Source organism: Neofelis nebulosa, chromosome 8 (assembly GCF_028018385.1).
Source record: "Neofelis nebulosa isolate mNeoNeb1 chromosome 8, mNeoNeb1.pri, whole genome shotgun sequence".
NCBI lineage: Eukaryota > Metazoa > Chordata > Mammalia > Carnivora > Felidae > Neofelis > Neofelis nebulosa.
In genome coordinates this window covers 52545041-52558304 of record NC_080789.1, presented here as the reverse complement: position 1 = coordinate 52558304, position 13264 = coordinate 52545041, and the positions used below count along the sequence as shown (strand labels likewise).

The following is a 13264-nucleotide window of genomic DNA, read 5'->3' as shown; positions in this document are numbered from 1 at the left end:
CTTCTAGTTATCTAGCCCACATCAAATATGCAGAAGGATTTTCCTTTTATAATCAAATTTTTTTAATTTTTCTTTTTGTTTGTTTATTCACTTAGAGACAGCACAAGTGGGGGGCAGGTGGAGAGAGAATCCCAAGCAGGCTGTCTGCACCATCAGCTCAAAACCTGACCTGGGGCTCAGATTCACAAACAGTGAGATCATGACCTGAGCCAGTCAGTCACTTAACTGACTGAGCCAGCCAGGTGCCCCCTTTTTAAAAATTTTATTTTAGGGCTGCCTGAGTGGCTCAGTCAGTTGAGTGGCCCAGTTTTTGATTTTGGCTCAGGTTGTGATCCCAGGATTGGGGGATTGAGTCCTGTGTCGGGCTCTGTGCCGAATGTGGAGCCTGCTTCAGATTCATTTTCTTTCTTTCTCTCTCCCTCCCCCCTCCCTCCGCCCCTTTCTCTCTCTCCCTCCCTCCCTCCCTCTTCTCCTCTCCCCCCAATCCCCTGCTCCTCCCCCTGGTTTGGCATACGCTCTCTCTCTAAAATAAATTTTAAAAACTTAAAAAGGAAAAAAAATTATTAAAATTTTTAATTTTAATTCCAGTTAATTAACATGCAGTGTTATATTGTTTCCAGGTGTACAATATAGTGCTCACCCTGTGCTCATCATGACAAGTGCCCTCCTTAATCCCCATCACCTATTTAACCCATTCCCTATTTAACCCATTCCCTTAGCCACCTCTCCTCTGGTAATCATCAGTTTGTTCTCTATAATTAAAAGTCTTTTTCTTGGTTTATGTATCTCGCTTCTATTTTTTCCCCTTTGTTCATTTGTTTCTTAAATTCCGCATATGAGTGAAATCACAGAGTATTTCTCTTTCTGTGACTGACTTATTTCACTTAGCATTATATACACCAGCTCCATCCATGTCATTACAAACGGCAAGATTTCTTTCTTTTTTATGGCTGAATAATATTCCATTGTGTATCTATACCACCTTTTCTTTATGCATTCATCTCTCAGTGGACACTTGGGCTGCTTCCATGTCTTGGCTATTGCAAATAGTGCTGCTATAAACACAGGGGTGCATGTATCCCTTTGAATTAGTGTCCTAAGGTTTTTCCTTTTTGTAGTGTGACTTCCTGTGAAGTCTTTTTAAAGCGTTCAGCTTAATTTTTACAAAAATAGGAACTTTCATACTCATTTCATTAGTTTATATAATGGTTAACTAAGTTACTTAACTGAAAAAGACATACAATTGACATAGTAGGGCGTAGGGAAACCCAGCTGACTTAGGGTAAGCAGACAACTTGCTGGTGGCAGTAGATGCCCCTGAGTGTTAGTGATGGCTTCTAGCTGGCATAGTCGACGTGCTGTGGCTGTGAGTTGCCACCGTTGACGGTTGGAACCGAGTACTCCACGTTAGAGTTTATTTCGAGAACATCTGTATGCCTTAGAGGATATAAGATCTGGCTTTTAAAAGGATTTCTGTAGTATATTTTTCAGTGGAAACCTAAGTCTTTTATAGTTCAGTTAAGGCTTCAGTGTCATCCATGGTGAGGATAGAAACCTTAAGTTCTCAGAAGAGGTGGTAATTAAACCTAACTTAATTGAAAGATTGTTTCAACTTCTTGTGTGTGAAATTACTTTGTTTAGTTAATTCATGTAGTCTAAATTAAGATACTGCCTATTCTTGTATTTACCAGTTAGCTTTAGATATGAAAAATTGTTCAATGATTAAGGCTGGCCCAGACAAACTACACTACATGAACAGATTGTTGTTATTGCTGGTATTTTTGGTTTTGCTTTGTTTATTTATTTATTTTGAGAGAGAGAGAGTTGAGAGCAGGGGTGGGACAGAGAGAGGGAGAGAGAATCCCAAGCAGGCTCCACCCTGCCACTGCAGAGCCCTATGGGAGACTCGAACTCATGAACTGAACCGCAAGATCATTTGACCTGAGCTGAAACCCACTTGAACACTTAAATCGACTGAGCCACCTAAGCACCCCTGTTGTTCTCTAAACGGATTTTGTTAGAGATTGTAGTTGACTCACTGCAGCTCTGCATCACCCCTAGAGAGACCCTTGAGAGTAGAAAACTGGTAGATAACTGATTTTTGCTCCCTTCTTACAAGGGCAGTGTATCTGTAACTTGGTTTTCTGCATGACATTTTGAGGCTGAACTACCAGTCCGAGTGACACTGCTCGTTTTGGATTTGGTGCAATGGAGCTGTCTAGGGTTGAATTTTAAGTATGATTTCAGTTACTAATCTCTGTTTGAATCAATCTCTGGGTATTTGACCATTTGTTATTCTACCCCTATTCTAGCCTTTCTGTTGTAAAGTGTAGGAGTTGTTACAGGAATCCAAACATCTAGAATTTAGGGGGAATGCCTTCTGTTCGCAAAGCAGTATACTTAAGCTGCATCTTAATTTTTGTCATCATTTTGCTTATCAGATTTAATGGAAATATTCATCATTGTATAATATTGAAGTTCTAAACAAATGGATATCAGTGTAACATATGAGATCAAGAGGTAGAAAGGAAGCCAAAGGTCTCCTTTGAGAAACTTTTCAGCTGTTTCACTAGTATTTTACTTTTGATTTGTTTTCTCTAAATTCTGTTCTAACCTGGTTTTCCTTTTTTCTTTTTCAGTGATGATCACATAAAGTTTTTCTGCTTTCAAGTACTGGAACATCAAGTGAAATACAAGTAAGGCTTTTCTCACTGTTTTGACTCTGAAATTTGTGAGGAGAGACCATTTTCTAAGTTAGTTTTTTTCTGGGAAAATCATAATATAAGCTGTGGGTTGAGAGTGCATAAGTCACATCCAGTTTATAGATGTGTTTTGATTTATCCCAAAGTGTTTTAAAAATACTGACTTCATTGGTTACAATAAAAAATCCAGACATTTCACACAACAAATTAGATTTCAAGCTTCTCTGGAAAAATCAGAAGATCTAGCAACAGCAAACCTGTTTTCTACATGATAACTCTGTTGGAGGTTAGTGGCAGTGTGGCCATTTGCATTTAGAAACCTGCCTCAATTAAGCAGAAAACAGTGAATCACTACTCAGAGGACCCTTGGTTTGCCTGTCGATTTATTTTGTAAGTCACAGACCTCAAAACATAGCCATATTTCCATTTGAAAAATTCCACAGCTCCCATTTTATTTTCACGTGAGCTGAACCTTAAACTAAGATCAGTGGTTGATATACTACCTACCAGGCCCACCTGTCTTTTCTTTAAAGCCATGATGAGAAGCATTCTCAATTTATTTTAGGGAGTTTTAAGTAATTGAGTGTTACATAGATTTTCCCTTTCAAATATATGAGGCTGTTACTTTTTAAACCACAGACACCAAATACAGGCGTTACTATTTTTCTTCTCTATTTTGGACAGATACTCAGAACTAACTACAGTTCAGCAACAACTAATTAGGGAGACGCTCATCTCTTGGCTTCAAGCTCAGGTAAACTAGTAATTTTATTCCGTACCTCAAATTGCCAGATATTTAAATTTTTAGTTTTGTAAGAGTTTAGCATTTTACCTCAAAAATGTTGGACATTTATCCTCCATTTGATCCCATAGCTCTTTTAGAAAGTGCTGATTTCAAAGATCATGGGTATAAGAAAGCCTAGCAATGATCTAAAATTATATCAATAACTGAAACTGTCATGCTTTCCATGACACATTGTTGAAACTTGGTTTTAAAATAGTTTGTTGTTGTTTAACTACTTGACAGAAACAGATACTTTGTTTACTTTTAAACATGAGCCTTCCTGGACAGCCTCTTTACAAAGGAGGGGGGGGGATCTTAGAGTTTTTTGTTCATGTTGTGTTCTTTTTTGTTAATTTTAACTAATCTTAACATATAAAGTAGTAGTTATGTAGGTGGAATTTTTAGTTTCCTTAAAGAGCAAACAGCTAGAAGAAAAGCAGTTAGTAAAAGGAATAAGTAGTAAAACTCTACATGTGAAACTTTTCTCTAAAAGTGTGAGAAAGAGAAGTAACCATCTTTGTTTGACTGTTTTCCACCTGGGTAATCACTTAAATACTTTGGTAATTTTTAAGCATATTTGTTGCATAGCTAATGTAGACTGTGTAGAGTTTTTGCCTATCGATGATAAATAGGAAAACAGTATGAGAGTTTCCAGTTTACATTTGATTTCAAGGACAATTTCTCTGTTTGTCAGATGCTGAATCCCCAACCAGAGAAGACCTTTATACGAAATAAAGCAGCCCAAGTCTTCGCCTTGCTTTTTGTTACAGAATATCTCACTAGATGGCCCAAGTTTTTTTTTGACATTCTCTCAGTAGTGGACCTAAATCCAAGGGGAGTGGATCTGTACCTCCGAATCCTCATGGCAATTGATTCCGAGTTGGTGGATCGTGATGTGGTGCATACATCAGAGGTAAGTAACTTCCCATTAATTGTTAGTTGATTTTTTTTAAGTTTATCCATTTTGAAAGAGAGAGCATGCGTGAGAGAATCCAGTTCATGAGCGCAAGAGGGGCAGACAGGGAGAGAGAAAGAATCCCATGCAGGCTCTGTGCTGAGCCCAATGCAGGGCTCAGTCCCAAGACCGTGAGATCATGACCTGAGCTGAAATCAAGAGTTGCATGCTCAACCAACTGAGCCACCCAAGTGCCTGTAATTTTTAGTTTTTAATGAAGATTTTGTAGGAGGTGATGGGCACATAATAAAAAAAGAGTGGGATGTCTCTTTTATTCAGAGACACATATTCTTTTTTTTTTTTAATTAAAAAAAATATTTTTTAAATATTTAAATATTTTTAGATTTTTGAGACAGACTGCAAGCAGGGGAAGGGCAGAGAGAGAGGGAGACACAGAATCTGAACTGGGCTCCAGGCTCTGAGCTGTCAGTACAGAGCCTGACATGGGGCTCAAACCCATGGACTGTAAGATCATGACCTGAGCTGAAGTCAGATGCTTAACACACTGAGCCACCCAGGCATCCCTGGAGACACGTTTTCTTTTCTTTTTCTTTCTTTCTTCTTTTTTTTTTTTTTTTTTTTTTAATTTATTTTAGTAATTTCTACATTCAACATGGGGCTCAAACATCCCCAAGATCAAGAGTTGTATGCTCTTCAACTGAGCCAGCCAGGTATCCCCAAATTTTTGCAATGATTATAAATTCACCCATTTTTAATTTTGTTCTACAAAGGAACTTGAACTGGCTTTTTTCCCCCAAGTGTATGTTGAAATTAGAGTATTACTTTAGAGGTTTTTTGTTTTTGTTTTTGTTTTTGTTTTCTTGGTGGTTTTTGGGTTTTTTTGTTCATTTGTTTTGTAATGAGGCAAATACTTTCTCCAATGAACTACACAAATTGGTTCTCTTAGGAATTTTTGAAGCGATGCAGTCTGTATTTACTCCTGCTATATAGCTAGTGAGGAGGTATCGTTGCTTATCAATCTGTGCCCTTTCTTCTGTATTCTCAATTACACAGCCCATCACCTTAGTCTTTATTTCTTCATTATCTGATATAACTTTTCTCCTTATTCTTTCACTTTTTTTTAGTGGTTTATTTATTTTGAGAGCACGTGGGCAGGGAAGGGCAGAGAGAGAAGAGAGTATCCAAGCAGGCTCTGTGATGTCAGTGCAGAGCTTGACACAGGTCTTGATCTCACAAAAAAACCGCAACATCATGACCTGAGCCAAAATCAAGAGTAAGATGCTTAACTGATTGAGTTACCCAGGCACCGCACTTTTTCCTTATTCTTTTTTTTTTTTTTTTAATGTTTATTTATTTTTGAGAGACAGAAACACAGAATCTGAAGCAGTCCAGGCTCTGAGCTCTTAGCACAGAGCTAACATGGGGCTTGAACCCATGAACTGTGAGATCGCTACCTGAGCCAATGTTGGGCACTTAACTGACTGAGCCACCCAGGCACCCTTCACCTTCTTCTTAAAGGACACAATAGAAATTGCTTGATTCAGGAGTATCTGGGTGGATCAGTTAAGTGTCCGACTTTGGCTCAGGTCATTATCTCACGGTTTGTGAGTTTGAGCCCCATATTGGGCTCTGCACTATAGTGGTCCCTCTCTCTCTGCCCCTCTCTATCTCAAAAATAAATAAACATTAAAAAAAATTGCTTGATTCAAATGTGTAAAATAAAGTCATATGTAAGAAATACTTAAAACTGTAAAGGTTATTATTATGCATTTAAATTATTACCATTCCTGCAGAATGTATAAAGATGTCGATTCACTATGTTGTATACCTGAAACTGCTGTAATATTGTAAGTCAACTATACTCAAAAAAATTTTAATTAAGAACAAATTTCCACTCTCTTACGTAGGTTAAATAATCATGTTTGTATAATATTGACAAGTACCTTTTATCATACGCTTTAGATTTCTAAGTAATGCTTATTTATAGTTGGGTTTTTTTTATTAAAAAAATTGTTTTTAATGTTTATTTGTGAGAGAGAGAGAGAGAGAAACAGAACATGAGCAGGGGAGGGGCAGAGAGAGGGAGTCACAGAATCCAAAGGAGGCTCCAGGCCCTGAGCTGTCAGCACAGAGCCCAATGCAGGGCTCGAACTCACAAGCCATGAGATCATGACCTGAGCCAAAGTTGATTTAACTGACTGAGCCACCCTGGCGCCCCTATGGTTTATGTCTAATAAGAAATCTGGCGCTGTGGAATGCAACAGAAAAAGGAAATTAAAAGAATCACAGGATATGATTTTAGAGTTGAGAAATAGAAAATAGTGGCAGGGAATGTGTTAACAAGTCTGGAAGTTTAGTAGTGAGGAAATTTGTGTAACTATTCAGATGTCAGAAATTATTTTGTGTGGTAATCTACTCAATGCATAAGATGTTTTATTTTGTTTTTTAGGAGGCTCGTAGGAATACTCTAATAAAAGATACCATGAGGGAGCAGTGCATTCCAAACTTAGTGGAATCATGGTACCAAATCTTACAAAATTATCAGTATACTAATTCAGAAGTGACATGTCAGTGCCTTGAGGTAGTTGGGGCTTATGTCTCTTGGATAGACTTATCCCTTATAGCCAATGATAGGTAAGTATACATATATTATCAGGATTTAAGTCTACAAAATACAGTGTGTAAAACTCATGTGTTTGAAAATGTTGTAACAGTTTTATTCTGCTGTTGCCAGGTTTATAAATATGCTGCTAGGTCATATGTCAATAGAAGTTCTACGGGAAGAAGCATGTGACTGTTTATTTGAAATTGTAAATAAAGGAATGGATCCTGTTGATAAAATGAAACTAGTAGAATCTTTGTGTCAAGTATTACAGTCTGCTGGGTTTTTCAGCATTGACCAGGTCGGTAAATTTACGTATTAAGTTTTCAAAATTGTTAGAACAAAGTAGGACAGGTATTAATTTAAATACGCTTTCTTTTTTCCTTTTTTCCCCAATGTTGTAAACTCTCCTTGAGATTATAAATAAGGAAACACTGTATTCAGAAAGCCATAATGTTCGCTGTAGCATTTGCCTTGGACAGTAAATTATATTGTTGTATTTAATAATTACATATATAATAATACATATTATGACATATATATAATATATATACTATAATGTATACATAATAATATATATAATAATACATATATAATATACACACATATATTTATATATCTATTTTATATATATATATATATAAAATATATATATATAATATATAAAATATATATATATATTATATATATTATATTATATATTATATTATTATTATATTATATATTATATTATATTATATATATTATATATATATAAAATATATATATATATAAAATTATACCAGTTCTTAAATTTTTTTTTTTTAACGTTTATTTATTTTTGAGACAGAGAGAGACAGAGCATGAACGGGGGAGGGTCAGAGAGAGGGAGACACAGAATCTGAAACAGGCTCCAGGCTCTGAGCTGTCTGCACAGAGCCCGACGCGGGGCTCGAACCCACAGACCGCGAGATCACGACCTGAGCCGAAGTCGACTGCTTAACCAACTGAGCCACCCAGGCGCCCCTATTATACCAGTTCTTAAAGTCGAAGACCTGGGATGGTACCTGCAGTTGTGCATTTTTAACAAACTCCCAGTTGAATCTGATACCATTGGTCTGTCCTTTAAATAGCAAGGAATATCCTATATACATGGCAGTGTGTTTTGACCAAAACTATACCCCGTTATAAATGTTACATTTTCACCATACTTTTGATTGTTATTCATTTGAGTTATGTACGTTGTAGCCCCAACAGAGTGAGGGCTCTGAGTGTGGTAAATAAGTAATTTAGAAACAGAATATGGAGGGGTTTTGTTTTTAAGATTTTTTTTTTATGTTTATTTTTGAAAGAGTGCAAGTGGGGGAGGGGCAGAGAGAGGGAGGCAGAGGAAACAAAGCAGGCTCTGTGCTGACAGCAGAGAGCCCAATGTGGGGCTCAAACTCACAAACTGTGAGATCCTGACCTGAGCCGAAGTTGGATGCTCAACTGACTGACCCAGCCAGGCGCCCCATGAAGGTTTCTCTTTTGCCTGTGACAGTGATAAAAAATTACTAAGAAATCTTTGAATTGCTGATATGTCAGTAGTACAGCTCTACCGTTATCCTTGCCGACAGAAGAATAGTAGTGTTTTCTTACATTGCTAACAATTGTCTTATTTAGTCTGCGGTAAAAGACCTAAAATGATGAAACTAAAATCTCTAAAGAATCATCATAAGAATAATTAATGAAAATACACTTGATCTTAGCCAAAAGGCCGAGAAGCGATAATAATTTAATGTGAAGTTTAAGTTCTGACTCTTAACACTGGTATGACCTTAGGCAGGTGGTTATAATGGCAGTTGTATCTTTCTGTCGCATAGTTGAGGCTCACATAGTTTCAGAAAGGACTGTTACGGATTGTTATACTGTAGTGTGACATTAACTGTTATAGCATATTTACTAAATCAAACAATTTAGACAGAAGGTTTTGAAACCACAGATCTCTTTTTTTAAACTTTTATAACGTTGGCAGCAGAAGCACATAACCGTTGGAAAGAATTGCTTGGAAGAGTACCAATGGCCAATAATAGTAGAAGAAGTCAATGAGTTTCCAGTCCAGGTAGTAGAATAGTTAAATTTCTGTTAAGTTTAAAATCGAGTTGTAGAATTGTCACTTGACTCATACTAAAGTTGATAGAGTTTTTCTTCTTGCTCTTAGGTGGGAGGTTTTAAATTGAGGTCTCTTTTGATTGCTTGTAGGAAGAAGATGTTGACTTCCTGGCCAGATTTTCTAAACTGGTAAATGGAATGGGACAGTCCTTGATAGTTAGTTGGACTAAATTAATTAAGAATGGGGATATCAAGAATGCTCAAGAGGCACTACAAGCTATTGAAACAAAAGTGGCCCTGATGCTGCAGCTACTAATTCATGAAGATGATGACATCTCTTCTAATATTATTGGATTTTGTTATGATTATCTTCATATTTTGAAACAGGTAAGTCCTTGTTTTAATCTTTTTGTCCAGTACATAATATAGAAGAGCCACAGAGAATTGAAAAATATAGGAAAAAAGAAAATACCTGTCATTCTACTAGCTAGCTACATTTACTGTTAAATATTAATGTCTTTCTGTCTTCGTTTTTTTCCAACTTCTTAGCCAGAAAACGAGAATGGCCAGAATCTAAAATTTGCTAGATTTTAACAAGCTCCAGAATTAGCTGTAGGTTTACATTATTTTTTCATTTTGAATCTGTGTATGTTTGTTTTTAAGTAGGCTCCATGCCAAGCGTGGAGCCCAACTCAGGGCTTGAACTCAAGAACCTGAGATCAAAACCCGAGCTGAGCTAAGAGTCGGATACTTTAATCGACTGAGCCACCCAGGTGCCCCTGTGCTTGGTTTTAAATTTAGTAGAAATTTTGTTAAACATCATTCGTTATTTTAACTAAATATACGTTACTTCTTATAAATAATTTTTTATAATTAAAAATCTCTCCTTACAGAGTTGTTTCCAATAAGGACTTAAAATGTAGACAGTAATAGTCTCCATGTTAGGGCTTGTAGCCATTTATTTGTTTTTGTTCATTTTTTTCTTTTAATATTTATTTTTGAGAGAGAGAGTGCATGCAAGCGTGGGGAGGGGCAGAGAGAGAGGGAGTCAGAATCTGAAGCAGGCTCCAGACTCTGACAGACAGCACAGGGCCCAACATGGGACTCAAACTCACAAACTGTGCGATCGTGACCAGAGTGGAAGTTGGAGGCTTAACCAACTGAGCCACCCAGGCGCCCCTGTTTATTTTTGAGAGAGAGAGAGTAGAGGAGGGGTAGAGAGAGGGAGAGAATCCCAAGCAGGCGCCGTGCTGTCAGCACAGAGCCCTACAACATGGGGCTTGATCCCACAAACCATGAGTTTATGGCCTGAGCTGAAATCAAGAGTTAGACGCCCAACCTACTGGGCCACCCAGGTGCCCTGAGAAGTTGCTGATTTTTTTGTTGTTGTTGTTTTAAAGGGTTTTTTAATTTTACTTGTTTTGAGAGAGCACAAGCAGGGGGAGGGGTAGAGAGAGAGGGAGAGAGAGAGAGAATCCCAAGCAGCTTCCACACTATCAGTGGGCTTGAACTCACGAACCGAACTGTGAGATCATGACCTGAGCTGAAATCAAGAGTCGAACACTTAACTAACTGAGCCACCCAGCTCCTCAAGAAGTTAGTAATTTTTAAAAGGCTGCAGGCCCTGGGGTGCCTAGTGGCTCAGTGATTAAGCATACAACTCTTTATTTTGGTTCAGGATGTGATCTCATGGTTCCTGAGATCGAGCCCCACATCTCTGCACTAACAATGCAGAGCCTGCTTGGGATTCTTTCTCTGCCCCTCTCTCTCTCTCTCTCTCTCTCTCACTCAAAATAAATAAGTAAATTTTTTTTTTTAATCACACAGCAGGGCAGATTTATTAAAAACAAATTAATAACTTCTCATTGTGTCATTAGATGAGAAAACCGTTGCTATTTTATTTACATTTGATTAGTTGAATCAAGTCCAGCTTAAAATGATTTTTTTCCAAACTGAGTTTAGCTTCTGTATTATTGTTGAAAACATAACAGATGTCTGCATACATACCTTAAGAAATTTTAGGTAACGGAAAGACGTGAAGAAAGTTAAAATGACTATTGGTAATTCCACTGTATGTCTCTTAATGGATTTCTAGCATTTTTTTTTTTTTGCCTTGTTTGAAAATAAGGGAAGACCATACTTTACTGTCCTGTAAACTTCTTTGCTGAATACATTATAAATAATCCTTAGAGTTGAAATTCATCTATGTGTCAAGTTGTTTACTAGAAATGGACTTGCTAGATCTTAGGTTAGGTGCATTTTAAATGCAGAAAGGTACTACCAAACTACCCTCCACAAAAGTTGTGTGCATGTTTTAAAAGGTCTTAATTGATGAAAAAAACATTTTGATGAGTACGACTTTAGGAAACCTAATAAATCATTGCTTGCTTTTTTTTTTTTAACAGCTTACAGTGCTCTCGGATCAGCAAAAAGCTAATGTAGAGGTAATTGACTTATTTTTGCTTCTTATAAAGTGATACCAGAATTTGTGACTGCAGTCTGTCTTGAAATATAACAACTTCAAAATATGTCAAAGGAAACTGACCCAAGATACTTATTCTTAATTTTAGGCAATCATGTTGGCCGTTATGAAAAAACTGACTTACGATGAAGAATATAACTTTGAAAATGAGGTAAGAATTTTCGTTGGGAAGAAATCAGTTTTATTCGCTTACCTCAAATTAACATTTTCAGTTTTGCTTAGAGTTCTTTAAATAAAACAAACATTTTAACACTCTTGCTTATATTGATCTCCACCTTAGGTGAAATTAATAGAAGCCTCATAATCCTTCATAATACCCTCAAAAAATGCCTGTTTGGTATTTTATCCCTTTTTAAAACACTTATTGTAGCAGTGAATTTTGTAAAATATTGACAATACAATTGCTGATCATATCTCACTTTGTATTTAATAGAAGTGATGAGTTGAGACCTTGTCAGTGGACCTCAGATCATAAGTGTCTATGGGAAAGTGGGAATGAAGCACTTAACTCTCTGGACTTCTTGTAGCTACAAGTCTTGTCCAGGGTTGCCAGTGAGTTATTTTACACACAAGGATCGTCAAGTACTTTCTATCAACTCAAGCCTGGTTTATACTATTTTGCAATGTGCTAAGTGTTCAATTCCCCATCTGAGGCTTTCAAAAACTTTGGACTATAAAAAGGTAATGGTGATGATAATGAACAAATTGCACACTTTAGTACAAAACTTGTTATATACAATATCTTTATAAGATATTACAAGATACAAGGAGTATGAATCAGGTGGTGAAGCTTTCGTGAAGCCCATTGTGAATCCATTCTGCCTCTAGGTTCTTGTCCTTAACCTCCTCCCTATACTGTTTCTGGCTCTAGGCTTTTGAGGGCTAGGGCTGTGTTCAGAAATGTTTGTTGTGAGCAGGGGAGGAAAGGCTACTAAACGTAGTAATTTTTCCTACGTAAATAAATATTAACGAGAAAAGTACATATTAAATTTACAAATGCAGAAAACTGTATGAGAATGAACCATTTACATGAATTTTAAGGTCTTTTAAGTTTTAAAATGAGAATTTAAAAATCTGTCTTAGGGTGAAGATGAAGCCATGTTTGTAGAATACAGAAAACAACTGAAGTTGTTGTTGGACAGGCTTGCTCAAGTTTCACCGGAGCTACTGCTGGCTTCTGTTCGCAGAGTTTTTAGTTCTACACTGCAGTAAGTGTGTGCCTGTTTTTCTAAGTGGTCTCCCTCTTCCCTTTTCTCCGTGATGATGGTCTACAGTGCATGATTCGTGTAATTTATTAATCTTTGTTATTTACCAAGGTCTTATGTTGTATCTGAAGCAATGCATTTGACTCCAATTATCTTTTTTTTAATCCCTGTATAGATAACCTGCAGTGTTATATTAGTTTCAGGTGTACATTATAGTGATTCAGCTTTACACATTACTCGGTGCTCCTCACCATAAGTGCACTCTTAATCCCTTTCACCTATTTCATCCCCTCCCCCTCCCCCCTCTGGTAACCAGCAGTTTATTCTCTAGTTCTCTTTTCTTTTTTGGTTTGTCTTTCTCTCTTTTTATCTCTTTTTCCTGTGTGTGTTCTGTTTCTTAAATTCAACATACGAGTGAAGTCATTGGGCATTTGTCTTTCTCTGGCTTATTTCACTTAGCATTATCCTCTCTAGCTCCGTCCGTGTTGTTGTTGTCTCCATTT

At 36.9% G+C, this 13264-nt stretch overlaps 1 protein-coding gene and 1 pseudogene across 1 annotated transcript in view; one reads left to right on the top strand and one right to left on the bottom strand.

Moving 5' to 3' along the window:
* Window positions 1–13264, top strand: part of XPOT (exportin for tRNA) — a 37248-nt gene that overhangs the window by 7874 nt on the left and 16110 nt on the right. Inside the window, exons 4-12 of the mRNA XM_058742136.1 lie at window positions 2640–2696; window positions 3387–3456; window positions 4181–4399; window positions 6852–7036; window positions 7137–7305; window positions 9225–9461; window positions 11480–11518; window positions 11645–11707; window positions 12640–12764. Coding sequence (XP_058598119.1) covers window positions 2640–2696; window positions 3387–3456; window positions 4181–4399; window positions 6852–7036; window positions 7137–7305; window positions 9225–9461; window positions 11480–11518; window positions 11645–11707; window positions 12640–12764 — 1164 coding nt within the window. The remainder of the gene's footprint in view (window positions 1–2639; window positions 2697–3386; window positions 3457–4180; window positions 4400–6851; window positions 7037–7136; window positions 7306–9224; window positions 9462–11479; window positions 11519–11644; window positions 11708–12639; window positions 12765–13264) is intronic.
* On the bottom strand, window positions 8609–8751 carry LOC131484099 (U2 spliceosomal RNA; annotated as a pseudogene).